The sequence below is a fragment of the Molossus molossus genome, unplaced genomic scaffold (genome assembly GCF_014108415.1).
Source record: "Molossus molossus isolate mMolMol1 unplaced genomic scaffold, mMolMol1.p scaffold_m16_p_11, whole genome shotgun sequence".
NCBI lineage: Eukaryota > Metazoa > Chordata > Mammalia > Chiroptera > Molossidae > Molossus > Molossus molossus.
In genome coordinates this window covers 88,095,051-88,114,817 of record NW_023425346.1, presented here as the reverse complement: position 1 = coordinate 88,114,817, position 19,767 = coordinate 88,095,051, and the positions used below count along the sequence as shown (strand labels likewise).

The window sequence follows — 19,767 nt, the reverse complement described above, 5'->3', positions numbered from 1 at the left end:
AGGTTACGTTTTTTCCATCCACCAAACCCCAACCCTACATAAAAGTCTTAAGTGAAGATAGAAAAATGAATATTATCACTTTCTGTTCCTTTCCCTCTAGTCTTCTTTTTTTAAAAAAAAAATTTTTTTATTGATATTTTCTTAGAGAGGAAGGGAGAGAGAAATAGAAACATTAATCAGATGCCTCCTACACGCCCCCTACTGGGGATGGAGCCCACAGCCCAGGCATGTGCCCTGATAGGGAATCAAACCCAACCTCTCAGTCCATGGGACTGTGCTTGGTGCTCATTCCACTGAGCCACACCAGCCAGGCCTCTCGTCTTTTTTTCCTTCCTTTTGCCTCCTTGTTCCTCTCCTTTTTTAAATATTTTTTTATTTTTACCCCCAGATGGTTTTCTTAAATAACATTGCTATCAGTTCTTTATATTCACTATCACAATCACATTATCAGAGGTAAATTTGCATCATAGATTTCTATTATGATGATGTCAAGATAACATTTCAGTAACCTAATTAGGGGACAAAAACAGAGACACTATTTGTAATTTGTTGAAACTAAAATAAAAATAAATACTCATTTGTACTTTTTAAAAGTCCCAAGACAAGACACAGTATCTAATATAGATATGGTCAAAGGAAGTTCGTGTAAGTTTATGGGTATAATCAACTTTTTTGTTGTTGTTGTTGTGAAAATGAATAATGTCATTTTCTCATAAGCTGATAATAGGGTTTTCCACTTGAGATCTCTTATCTTTCATCCCCTCTCCAAGTCCAATGTCTAGAAGTGTCATAAAATTTTTCCAAAAGAGCTGTAGAGCTTAAGGCCTCATCCATTCAAAACATATGTGTGACAGAGTTGTCATTTCTAAACACAGCCCAGCCATTCTCCAGTGCTGGGTAATGGTTTTTAAAAGGACTTTAAGGCAGCCTTTGTGAAATACTGACGTCTACTCGTGTCATGTTAACTGGTTCCCCACTTAACACTGCTGCACCCTCACTTTTTTCCTCCTGTTCGAGCAAATACTATTCCTTCACCTTTTCCCTTTGATCTCACCTTTTGCTCATTTGCTCCTAAAATCTAATTTCAGCAACCGTGTTCTTTGGCTTCTGAAGACCTGCTTCATTTTAATAAGTTGAAGCATGTAAATGGAGAGCACAGTCTTATTGCTTTCGAAAGGAACGAGAGAAATGTTTCTACGACACGGAACTTCATAAACTTCTCTCTATTTCGTCTGGGTGGCGGGGGTAGGGGGGCGTTTGGTTTCTCATCCCCGCACCTCACTTTTCACACCAGCCTTCCTGCCTGTGTTGATTCACGTTATTGGGAGATTCTGGACTTTTCCTTGCCTTTCATCTCTGAACCCAGGAGTCCGTTGTACGAGATTATAACTTTGAACGATTATACAAATAAAACACAATTTGAATAAACTAAGGTTAAATTTTAAAGGCAGCATGGGTCTTACGCCAGTATTTCTTCCAAACTTAGTCCAAACCAGCGATTTTTCTTGGTGCCGTCATTCACCCAGATGTTCAAGCAAGAAATCATTATCGATCCGTCTCTTTCCCCATCTTATTCTATAAGCTTTCCAGTGAACTGTGGGCTTGCTATAGTTTTATTTATAGTAACTAGTGCTTGAAATAAATAGTTGAATTTGAGGATAATGGCATTTTTAAATGAAGTCTAAGAGCACAGGAAAAAACTCTCAAAACGGACAGATGGCCCTCAAAGGATTCACAGCTAAAATATTTTTCTTCCTTCAACTGGCAGATTATTTCGCGTGTGTTCTGGTTGCATTCTTGTGATGCTAACATGACCAATCCCGAGCTGGAAGATGCAATGAAGGAATTCTGCAGCCTGCCTCTCCCAGAGAGATCCCGTCAGTCTTACCTCATCGGCCTCACCTTTCTGCACTACTTAGACGTTTATAACTTCACATACAAGGCAAGTTGCTGTTGATGAGATATTTTTATATTCAAGCTTCAGTATAAAAATATTTGATTACACATGTATGCTTTCCGCTGTAAGGAAGGAAATCCATTTATAGGGCTTGTGAAATTATAGCTGTATTTCAGAGTGAAATGGGACCTTAGAGATCATATATGGCAAATTTGCACATTTATAGACGAGGAAATGAATATTATTGCCTCATTAACTCTCAGTTTGTGTATCCAAGACCAGAAATTAAATTTAATATATACTATACTAATGTGTGAAGTACAAATGCGATGATAATTTTTTACAGTGAATAAGCATTAATTTGGTAAGATAAAAATAAAGACTAGAACAAAGTTTTTTCAAGTAAAATAATAAGGGATTTGGGGTATGTTTTTAATAAAAATTTGTGTTTTCTTAATCAGTTTAGGTAGAGGCTATCATTAGTCATCAATGGAAGAGAACTAACGGTCATTATTAGGGCTTGGTCAAGTCAGCAATGACTCCATTCTGCAATAAGTCGATGCTTCATAAGTACTTATTTAATACAAAACTGAAATAAAAACATAAACATAAGAAAATTAAGTACTCTGTTCACTCAAATCCAGAGTAAGTCAAAAATATTTATATGTTATTGAAAACACTGGAAAAGAACCAGTCTTACTCTTTTGTTAAGAAAAACCAAAAGCAACCTTGCTGACTTAACATTGTTGAAACGTAGCAAAGGTGGTGAAAATGTTTTAGGACTACTCATAAATAATCCATTTCTGAGTGATCACTGTCCACACTTGTGGCTCTGCAATGACGTCTTTCCTGGCCTCCACACCTGCCCAGTCCCAGCTCCGCCATCCCTTAGCAGCCCGAGTGATCCTTTTAAAATTGAGTCACATATGTAACCCTCTGCTCAACACTTTTCAGTGGCTCCTCATTTTATTCATGTAACCCCCAAATCCTATGGCCCCATGATCTGCACAACCCTTCTCCATCTCTGAAATTCTGTTTCCTACTTGGCTACCCCCTGGGCCCAGGGCTGCTGTGTGGCACCACTGAGTGAGGTCCCTTCGCTGGTTTGCAGAGCCATTCGTCTTACCCAGCATTGACCTCAGTAAACCTACTCTGGCCACCCTATTTAAGATGCAACCAACCTCATCTACAGCTCTCTCAAACCTCCTTTACTTGCTCTATTTGTTTGCTATTGCCCTTCCAGAATAATACTATGTCTTTTATTTACTATTCATTTTTATTATTTATTTTCTGTCTACCCCCATTTATTCTATCCTCTTTGTTCATTGAAACATCTCAGATGCCAAGAACAGTGTCTGGCCCATAGAGGGATTCAGAAAATACCCCCTAACTTAACAATAGTTATTTTACATAAACTATAACCTCAAATAGATATAAAGTGATATGATTAATATTGTTCATCTAAAATTTTAATCCTTATTTTATGAAGCCTCTGCAGAGAAGACATCAAGTCAAACATTTCTTGTTGAGTCTAAGAATTAAACATGTGCATTTCACAAGCTGAAGACCATGTCTAATTCTTTTAGGTACTGCAAACAAAAATAATAACAAGTGTCTCGTGATTAGTCAATGTATTTTAAACTAATGTAGGAATGCCTAGAATTTTGATTCTAGTTTAGAAAGATCTGATGGCAGTCAGTAGCTGTGCCTTGGAGGCAGCTTTGTCTTCATAACATTTTTCCAGCTAAATCTTGTGCTCATAATAGTGGTTTATTTCTTCTTTGGATGTGCCAAGAGCTTTCCTTCCTAATGGACCTCACATGCCCCTCTACCCCCAGCCTATAACCTTCCTCTCCTTATTGTTTCTATAGTTTGTTCTTTCTCTTCTTGAGGGTTCTACCTTGGAAAGACCTCCTTTCACTTCTTAGCTAAACTCTCTCTATCTCCTTTTATTCCCCAACCTTTTGTCTGTTGACTTACGTGACATCTGTTCCTCCCCTTAGACCAAAGCTCTCTCATTGGAGGGAGGATGCCAGTCTGCGCACCACTGGATTTCCATCACCTTGCCCAGTGCTGGGAACATAGCAGTATTCAGTTGATGTTTGTTGAGTAAATAAATGAATGAGAGGATAAAATAATTTTAAAATATGTTCAGTGTCTGCTTGTTTTTTTCTGCAGCAGAAATGCATTATGGGATTATAATTAAGCCTGATAAATCATGCGACCTTTTGAACAGAGTTTTTCTGCTTTTGAGGAGCACATTATATGAGTTTTGAGCAATAGTATACATGAAGAATTACGTAATTGATATTTATCTTCCTGACTTTAAAAATGTTTTGTTGTTGATTTCAGAGAGAGATGAAGGGGGGGGGGGGGGGGAGAGACATCGATGAGAGAGAACATTGATTGGCTGCTTCTTGCATGCCCATACTGGAGATTTGGCCCACAACCTGTGCATGTACCCTGACCAGGAATTGAACCAGTGACCTCTTGGTGCATGTGTCGATGCTCAACCACTGAGCCACACCAGCTGGGCCTACCTTCCTGACTTTTAAAATAATTTATTTTTGGAAATTTTATTAAGATATTATTTATATACCATAAAATTCACTCAAGTATACAATTCAATAATTTTAGTGAATGTGAAAAATTGTGCAAGTCGTACCACAATCTAATTTTAGAACATTTTTATCAACCCCAAAAGAAACCAGTGTCTATTTGTCGTCATTTCTCATTTTGACCTCTAGCCCAGCAACTTCTACTCTATCTTCTGTCTCTATAGATTTGCCTTTTTTAGACTTTTTAAATAAATTGAATTAGACAATATGTGGTATTTGTGTCTGGCTTTTTTCACTGCGCATGATGTTCTTGAGTTCCATGTATGTTGCAACATGTCAGTATTTCATTTTTTTAAATTGCCAAATTGTTTTCCAGTTTAAGGATATAAATTTTGTCCATTCATTTGGATTGTTTCCACCTGTTGGCTATTGTCAGTAATGCTGCTATGGACATTCAACGTTTTGTGTGGACATATGTTTGCTTTTCTCTCAGGGAAATACCTAGGAATGGAATTGCTGGGTTGTAGAGTTGATTTATGTTTAACCATATAATAAACTTCCAAAATGTTTTCCAAAGTGGCTGTCCCTTTGAATATTCTCACCACCAGTGTGTGAAGGTTCCGTTTTCTCCACATAACTCATTTATTTTTATGCTTTCTGTTAGGTGTTTTTCCCTAGGGAGGACCAAAAGCCAGTAGAAAAGATGATAGAACTCTTCCTCAAGCTGAAAGGCATTCTCAAGCAGCTGGCCTCCGGCACGCGTCCGCTGCTCAGCAAGATGAGGTCCCTGAAACAAATGCACCTGCCCAGAAGCGTCCCCTTAACGCAGGTAGAACGATCATCCCGTGAAGTTCTCACGGGAAAATTCCTTTGGTGGTATTAACTTGTATCTGAGATTAGTTACAATACATTGTTACAAATAAAGTACATGGCAGAGAAGCTCATACAGGAAAACTCTTCTACTCCAGCAACAGATTTTGCCACTTAAATTGGTGAAGTTTAACATTCTTCATTCAACTTTGGGATACAGGTTTTAAAGGGATTATGGAAACTATAAGAATATGCTAGTATCTTGAGGTTTTCTTTCTGTATTGTTTTCAGTAAAATTGATACCTCATATAATGTTCATAATTGTGGATTTTGATCTCCCAGGCAATGTCCAGAAGCAACCGCATAAGCACAGCTCAAGGATCATTTAGTACCATCTCCCAAGCATTGTGTTCCCAAGGAATTACCACCGAATACTTAACCGCCTTGCTGCCCTCTTCCCAGAGGCAAAAAGGCAACCACACCAAAGATTTTTTGACTTACAAATTAAGTAAAAAGGAAATTGCTGAAAAATATGGAATTCCCACACATACCAGTGAGTATACTTCAAAATTGGCATGGTAATGTCATCTAACAACATTGTCTGCTATATCTTAGCCTTTTATAATAAATGATTAATCTTCTCCAAGTATAAAAATAGAAAACACGTATACAACACTTAACACATATCAAGCTGGTATGTATATTAATTCATTCTTCACAGCAACCCTATGATTATATCTCCAACTTAGTAAGGGGACAGGAGGCACACAGAGACTAAGGAATCTGGCCACAGTCACCCAACTTGGAAGGATCAGAGTTGTGATTTGAGGCCAGGAAGTCTGCTGCAAAGTCTTGCCACTTAACCACAACACTAAGAATTTGTCAGTCATAATTATACCTTCCTTGCCAGGAGATAACATAAAAACACACATTAAGTCTGCCCAGTCGATATTTTTTCTTAACGTCCTAGAATTAGAAATTTGCATTCACGTAGAGAAGTTTCATGATGCAGCAGAACTATGAACATTTAATAGCACATCAAAGTCATTTACTTAATCTGTAAACTTTGAGATGCAACACATGACCAGCTGAGCTCTTCTAAATAATATATAGATGTTTAGTGTGCAGCAATGGATTGACTCTTCTTTTTAATGTTTTTATTCATTCAACAAACATTTATTAAGCAGCTTTTATGTATCTGGTACATTCTGAGTAGCATGTGTGTGTGCGTATAATTATATATATTTTTAAAGTAAATTCTAGTGAGGTACATCTGTGAAAGCAATTTTGAATCGTGATTTTCAACCTTTTTAACTCCTCTTGGCAAAATGCCATCGCTCCTTATGGCTTATTTACTGAGTTAAACTTTTACACCTACAAAAGATTTGCTGTTATGCTTTCTAACTTTGATGTCAGGTTTCTCACATCTGTTAATAGCACTGCGGCATGTCTTTTTGGGTGTGATAACAATGTTCTGTGTCAGTTTACCATCAGGAAATAGATTTGAAAGACGTATACTAAAATGTTTTATGACCCTTTCCTTCCAGCACCATTTTGCTTCTCCCTTTATAAAGACATCATTAACATGCCTGCTGGACCTGTGATTTGGGCTTTCTTGAAGCCCATGTTGTTGGGGAAGATTTTGTATGCACCGTATACTCCGGCCACAAAGGCGATCATGGAAAAGGTGAGACCATTACAGATCAAAGTTTCTATCTTGCATATGAAAATGATTCTTAAAGTGGCCAAGTTCTAAATTTACTCTAGCTGAATCAGATTTCTTTATCCAGCACCTACTATTACCTTTGGCTTTCTGAAACCGTTACTAATTCTGTTCTGTGTGTGTGTGAGCAATGTAGATCGGGTGGTAGCTCTTTTAGAGCGTGAACCATGTTGATGCTTGATGGTGAGGTCGTGTTTTATCATTACTTGTTATTAAACTAGAGTTTATGTGAATATAACATTTTTAGGTCTATGAAAATGGGCATGAGGGAATCACAGATTTCTAGAATGTTCTTTGCTTTTACTATATTACATTTTAATACCTTATTTGCTGCATTGACCACACATTCCTACACAGTTTTGCATGAATGAAGTCATTTCACGCGTCTGTTCTAGCACAGTCCTCTTTGTCTCTCCTTTTTCCTTGGCTCTCACCTCCCCCCCCCCCCATTCTGCTGTTCGTTCCATGTAAACTAATGAATGTTAACATTCAAAGATATGCCTTTCTATAATTTATGCACATTTCGCTCATCCTTTATAAATTATTCAACTGTCTATACACTCATTTGCAGAGTTCTTTAATCATTGTTTGCATTATTAAAATTACGTTGTATTAGATACTTCACTCACGCAGCAATACTACGGAAATTCTTCCAACTCAATAGGTAGAGTCTAATTCATTCTTTTTGAAGATTGAAAAATGTTCATGCCATAAAATTTACTCAGCCACTTCTCAAGTGTTGGGGATTCATTACTTATTTATTTATTCATTTGGGCATTCATTTTATTCCAAGGGTTTACTTTTGATTTTTGCTAATGTAAGCAATGCAGCAGCAAATGACTTGTACATATGACTTTACACAATGGGATTTTTGTTTTGGTGAGATGGATGTTCAAGATTGCATGATTAAAGGGCACTGTAGGTACTGTAGCCCTGGCTTGTTTGGCTCAGCGGTTGGAGTGTTGGCCTGCAGACCAGAGAGTCCCGGGTTCAGTTCCCGCTAGGGGCAGGTACCAAAAAAAAAAATGATACTGTATTTTAATTTAATGACTAATGTCAGATTGTTTTCCAAAAAAGTCTGAAACATCCATTTCAACCAGCAATCCATGAGTGTATTCTTTCCTTATATCCTTGAATTTTACCGTTTCTTTAGCAATAAATTTAAGTATATCATTTGTAAAATGAATAACTTGTGAGGACTTCAGAAAACATACTTTCATTTTAGCTAGAATTCTACTCTGGACATGAAGCAAACCTTATACTTTCCAGAAATTTTATAATTGATCTTGACCCTATAAAAGCTGCCATTTAAAAAGTTTTGATTATTTGGGAAATTCTGAATATATATATATATATATATATATATATATATATATATAATCCTCACCTGAGGACATTTTTCCATTTTTTGTTCAGACAGAGCAGGAGGGAGATAGAGGAAGAGAGAGAGAAAGAGAGAGAGAGAAACAACAACGTGAAAGGGACACATCGAGTGGCTGCCACTCTCACAACCCAACCAGGACCAGGGACAAACTGCAACCGAGGCATGCGCCCTTAGTGGGAACTGAACCCGGGTCTCCCTGGACCGCAAGCCAACACTCTAACCACTGAGCCAAACCGGCCAGGGCATCTGACAATATTTTTTGCCTTTTAGAAGTGTTCCTTAAAGCTATGTTAAAAAACAAAACAAAACAAAACAAAAAACCTTAAGAGACCTTTTTGAAATCTAGGAAAAATACTAATAAACAAGATCTGTTTTTATGTTTCTGTCTTTAAGTCTAATGTAACTCTGAGGCAGCTGGCCGAATTAAGAGAAAAATCTCAAGAGTGGATGGATCAGTCACCCCTTTTCATGAATTCTTTCCACCTGTTAAACCAGACGATTCCAATGCTCCAGGTAAGTGATGGTTCTGTCGCTCACTTTCGTATGACTTATAGTTCTTTGAGATTTTAATTACCTTCGTTATGGGAATGGTAAGACAGGGACTCAGTATCCATATTCAACTGGTTAAAACTGCTTCTCCTTCAGAGAGTAGGTTTGAGATAGAATAACAGATTCATCACTCATGTTCATAATCATCCTCACCTCTTGTATCGCCGCCTGTCTGTAATTCAGAGATAAGCCTGACAAGTTGATTTTGAGACATAGCTAGTGGTGTGAATCTGTTTTCCAAAAAAAAGCTGTAACAACTAGTGAAAATACACTTATTCATTTATTTATTTCTCTACATTAAAGTATGCTTTGCTATTTTAACAGAAGCAGATTTAGGGAAAATACTAATGCACTGGAGAAGAATGTTAAATTTGGGGAGTTCTTTGGTTGAAACATATGACACTAGTTTAGGTCAAAGATTTGACAATGCAGCTCAAGTATAGTGCAGACTGGTTGAAAAGTATAATCTGCTATTCTTGTGAGAGAGACAGGATGTTTTAAAGATGATGCAAATAATATGGGGAAATGTTTCAGATGCACACAGCTATTTATCAATAATGAAAACTGAGCATCAGAGTTAGGTCAGTTATCAGCTGCAGAAGAGAAAACTGGAAGGGATGACAACGCAGGACCTTCGAGGGAGAACTGCTAGTCTCTTGTCTGTCAACCAATTGAGTGAGGCCCTTGAAAAATCAATGGAGCCCTGAAATATACTTTTTTTTTTATCCTCACCCGAGGACATTTTTCCATTTTTTGCTCAGGTAGAGTGGGAGGGAGAGAGAGGAACAGAGAGAGAGAGAAACATCGACGTGAAAGGAACACATCGAGTGGCTGCCACCCGCACGACTGACCAGGGCCGGGGACAAACTGCAACCGAGGTACATGCCCTTAGCGGGAACCGAACCCCGGTTTCTCTGGACCGCAGGCCGACGCTCTAACCGCTGAGCCAAACCGGCCAGGGCTGAAATATACTTTTTAAATATTTAGAACATAGCTGATTTTTTAAAAAAATAAGTTTTTATTGATTATTTGAGAGAGAGAGGAAGGGAGAGAGAGAAAGAGAAACATCGATGTGCGAGAGAAACATCAGTAGGCTGCCTCCCACATGCACAGTCTCTACAGGGGATCTAACCCACAGCCCGGCATGTGCCCTGAGCAGGGATTGAGCGGTGACCTCTCAGTCCATGGGACAATGCTCAACCCACTGAACCACACCAACTGGGCTAAAATAGTTTTTAAATGCCCTTTTTAGTAATCATGATCCAGCAGCTAAACAAATCAGACAATTCTGTCAGAATATTATATCCTAAACATGCTTTCCTCAGTCTGTTCTTACTAACATTTAGTGCATAGTTATAATTACAACCTTATTTTTATTATAAATAATACAATATATTTCTAAAACAGATATTTAATTACTATACCATAAACTTTTCATCAAACATCTTCCCCACAATGACTCTCACATTTGGTTCTAATTAAAGCACATTCAGTTTAAGTGGCCTATTTCAGTGAATCTCAGATAACAAAGACTACTTAGTACTTTATTGGTATATGTGGAAGATTGCTTTTCTTCCCTAAAACTTTTTTCTGTGGACAGAGAGCAAACCCACACATAATGTTTCATTAAAGAAAATTTTGTTAGCTAAAGTGGCAAATTAACGAAGGGCATCATCTGTGCATAATAGTTCCAATGTACAGTCATTTACTAAGAAGAAATTTTGTTACCATGTCTGTAAAGGGATCATCACCTAATGAAAATATCTTTAGCCTGTTCTGGACCAAAATAAATCACTATTCTTAATTATTGAGGAAAAACATACTTCTGCAAATGTGCACAGAACTTGGAAGTTTTACGCTTGTAGCACGAGACCTGGTTTTGCCTTTGTGAACCCTTAGGCCAATGCCTTAAAACAGTTGATCTGAAGTTTACAAATCTCTAAAAGGGTGCATTGATAACCACTTCACCGATGTGTGAGGATCACATGTGTGGAAGCATTTAAAAGTAGTATTAGATATCACAGAGGATATCTGTAAAAGGAGTGCTTGGGAAATGGGAATGGGTGCAATGGGTCGTTTCTGAATTGCAACTAACACAGTGCTTTCCTTATTATGAACATTTTGATTAAGATTTTCCAGGATACACAAGCTAATTCCTGGTTAATAGCGAGGCATCGGTCTGCATGCTACCAACTACTCTTAGATCCCTCACAGCTATGTATTTAATGAATTAATTCTATTATATATGTATGCTTTATTAATACATATTTTTGTTAATAATTAATCTCCATGTTAATAAAACAGAAGACATTCTTAAGAAGAACAAAATAAGTAGTACTGAGCTGTCCTCTAAAGGGACAATCAACTTAAGCAAAACTCACATAAAAACTAGACCATGAATTTACACACAAAATAAACATTTCCTTAGTCAAGTTGAAATCTCTCCCTTCAACTTTCCCTTGCTCTTTAATTGTGTATTCCTAGGGGAATTTACACACTTTTACAAAAAATTATTGAATTTATTGGGGTGACATTGGTTAATAAAATTATATAGGTTTCAGGTGTACAATTCTATAATACATCATCTATATATTGTATTGTGTGTTGACCACCCAAAATCAAGGGACTTTACACACTTCCAAGGGAATTTACACACTTTGTTAGCCCTAGCTTTGTCCTCTATTATTTGGGGATAATAATAATACTTACCTCAAGGTGTTATTGAAAACTGAGAAAATCAAAGTAAGCTCTATTAGACATGCCCAGCACATAATAAGATCCCAGTAAGTATTTCCTAGTAGTACTTCTGTAGTGATAGAAATTATATCTCCTAATTTGGAAGATAGTTATAAAAGACTTTATATTTTAAAACATATATGTTTTATTTTAAAATTTGTAGTGTTGCCTGGCCAGTGTGGTTCAGTGGTTGAGTGCCGACCTATGCACCAAGAGGTCGCCGGTTCAGTTCCCAGTCAGGGCACATGCCCAGGTTGTGGACCAAATCCCCAGTGTGGGGCATGCAAAGGGTGGCCAGTCAATGTTCTCTCTCATCAGTGTTTCTCTCTCTCTCCGCCTCTACCTTCCTCTCTCTTGAAAATCAATAAAGAAAAAAAGATGAAATAAAAATTTTAATCTTTCCATGGATCTAATTTAAAGTTTTATTATCAGTTTAATTTTCTATGTTCACTTGGTTGCACTTATTAGTATGTAAAACAATATTGTAGTAATTTACATTTGACTATTGTGACAAGATGAGTCATTCATCCCTACTTTACAGAAAAGTAACCAGAGGCTGGACAAGGCTGAGAGCATCATAGCTACAAAGTAGTAGAACTAATATGCACATGAGTTGTGATGTCAAATTCCATGTAAACATCCCAATTTTCTAAAAAAAAAATTGTTTTTGTTTGTTTCAGTTTAACAAAATTCAACTATGAACCATCAAAATTTTGTATATCATACGTTAAAAACAAATGCTGTAAGAGCTATGGGGAAAAGAATTGCTAGATTGAATTTCCCAGTGTTGATCATTATGGTCATATCTGGCCATGTTAGCATGCTGGCCGATTTGTTCCATAGACTAGCGAGAGCCCAGCCGTTCAGGTCATTGCCAGCCACATACCTTCTCTTTCTTTCTCAAGAATTTCTGTGTGAGTCTTTCAAAGCGGTGCACTGATAATACCCAGTGCTGGTAACTTCATTTCACGGTGGGTGTTTAATTAAGAGAGATGATGATTAAACATGTATTCCTCTTGTATTAAAACTGATTCCCTGTTATTATTTGTTAGAATACGCTACGGAATCCCTTTGTGCAAGTTTTCATAAAATTCTCCGTGGGACTTGACGCTGTGGAACTACTGAAACAGATAGATGAACTCGGTGAGTCTGTAGTCACAACACTTTCATTTACTAGTTATGTCGGAAATGTGAAAACTATTGTCCCATATGAGATCTTCTGTTTCTTTCCTTTTGTACCTGGTTTCTAGCCAGGTTTTCTAAGAAAAGTAAAATTCTGGATGTATATTCGTCCTCTTCACCAATAGTTGCCCAGCGACAAGTAGTGATGAGTTTTTGGATGCTCAGTGACTATAGTTAGTTTCAATAATTATAAGGCGATACAGTCCATGTAAGTGCAGCTTTTCCTAAAATCACAGATAGGTTGTTGGGTTGCCAAAAATAAGAAGACGCTTTTTATTTTTTGGTAGCTTGATGAAAAAGGCAAGTCCTTAAGGACCAAAGAAGATGAACTGGTTCATTTCTGGCTACATTTAACATTGTATCTCCACAGGCCTCAGTATCACGTGGACTAACCCTTAGAAAGTAGTTGGAAAAGAATGTACACTTAGAATGTAGTTGGAAAAGATTATAGTTAGCAAAAGCAAAATAAAGGCAATGCTGAGACTCTAAAGAAAGTAAACCTAAATCAGTAGTCAGGTTGGATCCTCCTCTCGCGGTCATTTAAAAGGAACAGGCAGAGGAGAATCAAAGGAAACCGTCTGAACTCATGCATTCTCTCTGCCGCATCCCACCTTCAACCTAAGGGATGCAAGCCATCTAATTCAGTCTGTCTGATTCACTGTTGCTACGCAACCACAGGTATGAGGAAGGGATTGAGAGCATCAGAATTTGGCAGCAGAAGAGCAAATACCCCTCCTCCTCCCTGGAGCTACAGGGACATAGTGCCTTAGGCTACAAATCAGTGGGGAGGAATTATGCCCACATTTGTATTGTACTGTGTAGATGATCACATGCACTTTATGATATCCAGCCCAGTTTTATTAAAGAAAGATATTAGTGGATTTATTCTCTGAAAGTATCAGTTGGGTAAGGAACCAAAATATCAGAAATGTACTTCAAAGTTCTCTATATAGTAATTTTATTATTCCTAACTTGAGATATAAGGTGGGACTTTTAGAATTTAAAAAAGGCTAAAATGAATATAGCAATCGACGTTTGTGTAGCTGTATATGTTATATATGTAACTCCATATCTAAGGTGCTGTATGGTTTGAATTTGGGGATCACTGACCCTCCTAACTCTTCTCTGAGCCTGTCTACCTGCATTTTTAAAGAATCCTTGGTGGTGTGTTGATTTCCAATGGCCACTGGAGGCCACTGTTCAACCACAATTTTACCCCTCCCCCACCAATATCTGTACCAAGCAAAGCATTTCACTTTAAATTCCAATGAGAAATTCATTTAAGAAGTGGCTGTCTGTGAGAAGTTTAGTCTTATATTGGACAATGGAAGAGACCTGTTTGGGTTCTAGGAGGAGGAATTCATGGCCTTCCCAGCCTTCTCGGGGTTCATGATGACCAATTCAGTGGAAATTTAACTGGCCAAGTGATTTATTAACTTGAAATTTCATATTTGTCCTTTGTCTCCGTTGATTTCCTCATAAGAAATCATGAAATTAAAGAGCACTTAATTTCTCTTTTTTCCAGAGTAATTACCTGAAGGAAAACCTTGATCTTTTGTTTAGATTAATACAGATACCAATAGAGATAACCCACATAGGTTTTAAATCAAACAACATTAGAAAGTTGTAAATGTGTGGCATAGATTCTCACGGTCTCCTAAGAAATGACTCTGGAGCACAATTTAGTGAATGATATCATTTATTTGTTCTATATACTCTGCATAGACTTTCCTTTGCTTAAATGATTACATTCCCATTGCCTGAACAAAGCAGGCATTACTGTTTATTCAAAACTTTCATCTCTAGTTTATAGTTTTCTTTCTAATTACAGATAGATTTAAAAAAAATTGTTCACATATTGTCATTTGTTAAATAAATTGTAGCAGAATACACCTTTCAATTAGCCTGTGTTGTTCCTTGAACTCGGGTTCACTGCATTTGTATTCTTCTCGATGAACATTTGCACAACTGGACACATTTTCCTCCGTGTAGAGTACCAGGTAGTTTTAGAGTAAATTCTACAACTTTCTATTATTTATAGTCTAGTTTAGTGTTTACTTACCAAATCATTATATTGTCTCCTAGTACTACAAAAAGAAACAATATTATGATACAACGTTATAACATGCTTTTTGTCTGTTTTGCTTTGCTTCTTCAGATATTCTGAGACTGAAATTGGAGAATAGCATTGACCTCATTGATCATCTCAATACACTATCTTCCCTGACAGTCAATATTTCCTCCTGTGTATTATATGACCGTATTCAGGCAGCAAAAAGTGTAGATGAAATGGAGAGAGAGGCTCAAAAACTCTACAAAAGCAATGAACTCTTTGGAAGTAAGTGTTATTCTACTAGATTGGCCAAATTCTTCCCTCACCTTTTTTATCCAGAACTCAGAAAAGTAGTTTTTTTGGGGGGGAGAGGGGGTCATTGTCCACTCTGATATCCTCAGAAACAAAAATCTTTCATATATTCAACCATCCATATCATCCGAGGAGCCTTCCACTTATGTGTAATTTTGTCGGTATGGTTGAAAGTAAGACTGGAAAGGATTTCATAGCTACAGGGTAATGTTGAGTCAATCCTTATAATTAGTCAAGATTATTCATTGCGAAGTGTGTGTGTGTTTTATCTTATGAAGTAGCTTAGAGTGATACATTTAAACTGGCCACTTGGTTTGTGATTATATCCTCAAAGCCATGCTTTGAATCTCTCAGATTGTTACTCCAATTGGCCATCTTTTCTGTAAACTGGAAGCTTGAACCCACTGTCATTACTACTCGATTGCCTGTTTGGAAGTCCCCTATGTGTTCTTTCCAAACAATGAATAATGTCAACCATAAAATAACCTTCCTGCTGTTGTTGCCATTTTATTTTTAGGTGTTATTTTTAAGCTTCCTTCTAACGGAAGCCAACACCGAGGCTATGACTCTCACGATGTCTCTCTTCCTCCTGTCGTAAAATACACCATCCGCATGAGTCTCAAGACCTCCCAAACCACAAGAAACATAAGGACCAAGATTTGGGCCCCGGGGCCGCATAATTCTCCATCACACAACCAGATCTATGGCAGGGCTTTTGTTTACTTACAGGACAATATTGAAAGAGCAATCATTGAATTGCAGACTGGAAGGAACTCCCAAGAAATAGCAGTCCAGGTCCAAGCAATTCCTTATCCCTGCTACATGAAAGACAAGTAAGTCAGTGCACTTTCAGCCCTTGTTAATAATCAACCACTTTTTGAGATCTAAATTCTGTCCATTCATTCACATGTATCAAGTGAAAGGGGTAATAGTCACCAAACCTTTGTCAAGTGCTTGTTTCCAGGAAAGGGTCCACACTACAGGGCACAGCTCCACCTAGCTGTTCATGGTTACCAACAGGATGGGATCGATCTTACCAAATCACGCATGTTTTCCGTATCATAACTCTTCGTTTTCCAAGGACTTTGGCTGCAGAACTCAAGAGTATTGGATTCATGCCTGCATGATCTTCATGTTACCTACTCTCTGCTGGCCTTACCTTTCTCTAGTCAAATGAGGGAGTTAAACAAGACAATCTTAAAATTCCTTCCAACACTCATATTTCATTAAAAATCTGTGAATACATGGTCAATTGTAAGGAAAATTTTGATGGAATACATCATTGATCAACTCTCTAAGATAAATACTGTGCTGTCTAAAACTATGTAATGTACTATTAGTCCACTTGCTAGGAATCTTTATCTAAAGTGGTTTTGCCCAGTGAACAAAAAAATGTAAGGATCATGCTTTAAAAAATTGAATTTGCATGTTTAAGAAATCTGCCAGTCACGTAGTACTGAATGGCTCCTCCACTCTGACCACAGTAAAAAAAAAAAAAGAAAAAAATTGGTTGGAGTGTTTTCAAGCTCATTCTCGTACACAAAAGATTGAGATTGGATATTACGTTAAAGGGATTATGCTCATTATTCAGCCCAGTTATTGTAGTTTATATACAATTCAGGTGATTCTGGATTTTTTCTTCTTCTTCTTTGTATTAATGTATAGCTTTATGAGCTATAGATGAGAAGAGGCCATGCGACCCTCCGTGCCACAGTGATACGGGCAGACAGGCGAGGATTTTGTCAGTGGGCTGTCAGGGTGGGCTGCTGCTTCTGGAGGCCAGTCAGGATCTGCAGCCTGCTCCGTGGTGAACGGCAATGAGTGCAGTAATAGTAAAGGCCGATGGGGTCAATGAAATGAAAATGCTTATTTATTTTCCTGCTCACTTTTTTTTCCCTTGTAAATTTGGTTACTTAGATGGTTGGTACCTGGATGTTTCTTTTAAGACTAAAAGTAACGGTACTTTGCATTCTTTGTGGAAGCTTGATTATAATGCCTCATGTATACATATAAACTCTGCTGCATACAAAGTGCTTTCACATATTATTTTATTTGTTCCTCCCAAGAACCTCATAAGGTAAAAGGGAGCAGGTATTATCAGCCATAATCTCCAGATGAAAAGACAAAAATTCAAAAGGTTACGTTACTTGTCCCACATTGTAGAGCTGGGAACACACTGGTCCTTAGATTACAAGAGCAGCATTTTTTTTTTAAATTCCATATCAAATTTAAATACACAATCACTTAAAACCATTATTAGAGGGGATTTGTTATTAACGAATGAGGGCTTTTTTCTAATGCTCGAGCCAGAAACAGCATCAGGGCTGGACCTGAACCAAGACAAAATTCATTCAACAAATATTCTTTAAGTGCCTCCCCCATGCCAGACAGGTTCCTAGGAACCAAAAACATTGGCTCTGGCCCCAACTCTCATTCCTCACCCACCCCAAAACCCCTCCTATCTCTGGTGGTGTTATACTTCGGATGCTAAAGTGAGAATGACTGATGGTGATGTCATGTTCCATTAATACTTATATTTTTCATGGGGAACTTGAAGGTAATTCCTTAGCCTTATAGATTAATGAAGAAATGGCCTTGGGATCGTTCCCCACATCAAAGCTTCAGTGGAGCCTAATATGCAAAACAGATCAATTTGGAGGTTTCCTCATTGAAAACTACTCATTTGCTTAGCTCCTAGAAAGATGTCTAAAGCAGGAAACTATGGTTCTCAAAGTACAGTCTCTGGACCAGTGGCATCATGTCTCCTAGGAAATCATTTAAAATGCAAATTTCTTACCCAATCCCAGAATAAATCAGAAGCTTATGGGTGAGGCTCAGAAATCAGTGTTTCAGTAAGCCCTTTTGGTGATTCTGATCAGCGTTCAACTTTGAGAAACACAGCACTGGAGCGTTCAGGTATCATGGGCAGGACAGTCAGGAACATAGGTGTGTCCTGATGAGGTTGTTCTGTGACCCACTAGTTAGCATGTTACCAGAAAAGACCTTTCTGTACTGTTTATGTAAAATCTCCTGAAGCATTATTTTGAGAAATCCACGTTCTTTGTCTATATTTTAAATTGAATGCTTTGAGTTTTATTTTACCTTATTTTGGAAAATTTAGTTTAATAATCACTATGAGCTTCTGAAGAGTAGATAAATACAGTAATTTAGAAAGATACAGATTTTAGCTAGATAAACCAATTATCATCTAATTTTAAATCTGACTTTTAGATAAGAATTTGGTTTAGGCAGAAGGGTTTTGGACCCTGCAATTATATCTATATAATAATTATTTTCCCGGACAAGACATACTCAGACACACTTTAAACAATATGACAATTTTATCTAACAATCCAGAGCTGTATTTTTGTTCTTGCAACATTAGAGCAAGAAAACTATGGGCCTACTATTGTCTAGCTTCACATTTCATAAAAAGGGGAGTAATATTAATGGTTATTCTCAATTTCAAAAATGCAGTATAATTTAAGTGCAAGAAGGAGTGTGTTCTTTATACATTGCTATCCACAAATGTGGCATTCATTTTGGTCACTGGATTTTTCTTTTTGTTTGTTTTTGCTTTTTTACAGCTTCCTAACCAGTGTCTCTTATTCTCTTCCAATTGTGCTCATGGTTGCCTGGGTTGTGTTTATAGCCGCTTTTGTAAAAAAGCTTGTTTATGAGAAAGACCTCCGGCTTCATGAGGTACGTTGAAAAACTCTTCTTGTTATGAATAAGTTATATTTGTACGGTAACTAAATGCTGTAATTTTCATCATACCTACACAAATTCAGAAAGCTGGAGCCACACATTGTGAATTAGAAATATATTCTCTGCAGCATAAAGGCAGCTGATAAGGCAGTATTTGGTTTTCCCGAAAAATACACAAATGTTATTTTTTAAGTGTTTCTAAAAAAAACAAAATCAGAATAATTCTGAATATAGTCTAAGTACAATTAATGATCCTAAGAGTAATTTTTGCCCAAAGAGTTACTTATAAGACTTAAGGTCTAACAGAGGAAGTTTAAATAATATCAATAATACTATTAAAGCAAGAAAAGTATTGGCACAGTACTAAATGAGTTCAAATGATGATATAAATATAGGTGTAGATATACACTTGACCCTTGAATAACATGGAGATTAGGAGTAGTGACCCCTGCACAGTTGAAAAATCTGCATATGACTTGATTCCCCCAAAACTTCAGTCATCCCTTGGTATCCACAGGGTGTTGATTCCAGGACCCCCAGAGATATTCAAATCCACAGCTGTTCAAGTTCCTTATTTAAAATGTCATAGTTCAGTGATACAGTCAACCCTCCTCACCCTCAGATTCTCAACCATGGATCAAAATACTCATTTTGACCCACAGTTTGTTGAATCTAGGGATGTGAAACCCAGTGATACAGACGACTGACTTTATATTTATTGAAAAAAAATGTGCATGTAAGTGGATCCTTGAGATTCAAGCCCGTGTTGCTCAAGGGGTCAACTGTAGATATAGACAGACACAGTCACAACACATACATTTGGCTTGTTTCAGCTGTTAAGAAACAAATTCTTTC

General features: G+C 37.3%; 1 protein-coding gene across 1 annotated transcript in view; it reads left to right on the top strand.

The window, feature by feature from the left end:
* The window catches only part of ABCA12 (ATP binding cassette subfamily A member 12), a 172,242-nt gene that overhangs the window by 98,822 nt on the left and 53,653 nt on the right, over window positions 1-19,767 (top strand). Inside the window, exons 15-23 of the mRNA XM_036254540.1 lie at window positions 1,769-1,942; window positions 5,120-5,284; window positions 5,608-5,818; window positions 6,813-6,952; window positions 8,766-8,885; window positions 12,710-12,800; window positions 14,998-15,177; window positions 15,722-16,037; window positions 18,792-18,906. Coding sequence (XP_036110433.1) covers window positions 1,769-1,942; window positions 5,120-5,284; window positions 5,608-5,818; window positions 6,813-6,952; window positions 8,766-8,885; window positions 12,710-12,800; window positions 14,998-15,177; window positions 15,722-16,037; window positions 18,792-18,906 — 1,512 coding nt within the window. The remainder of the gene's footprint in view (window positions 1-1,768; window positions 1,943-5,119; window positions 5,285-5,607; window positions 5,819-6,812; window positions 6,953-8,765; window positions 8,886-12,709; window positions 12,801-14,997; window positions 15,178-15,721; window positions 16,038-18,791; window positions 18,907-19,767) is intronic.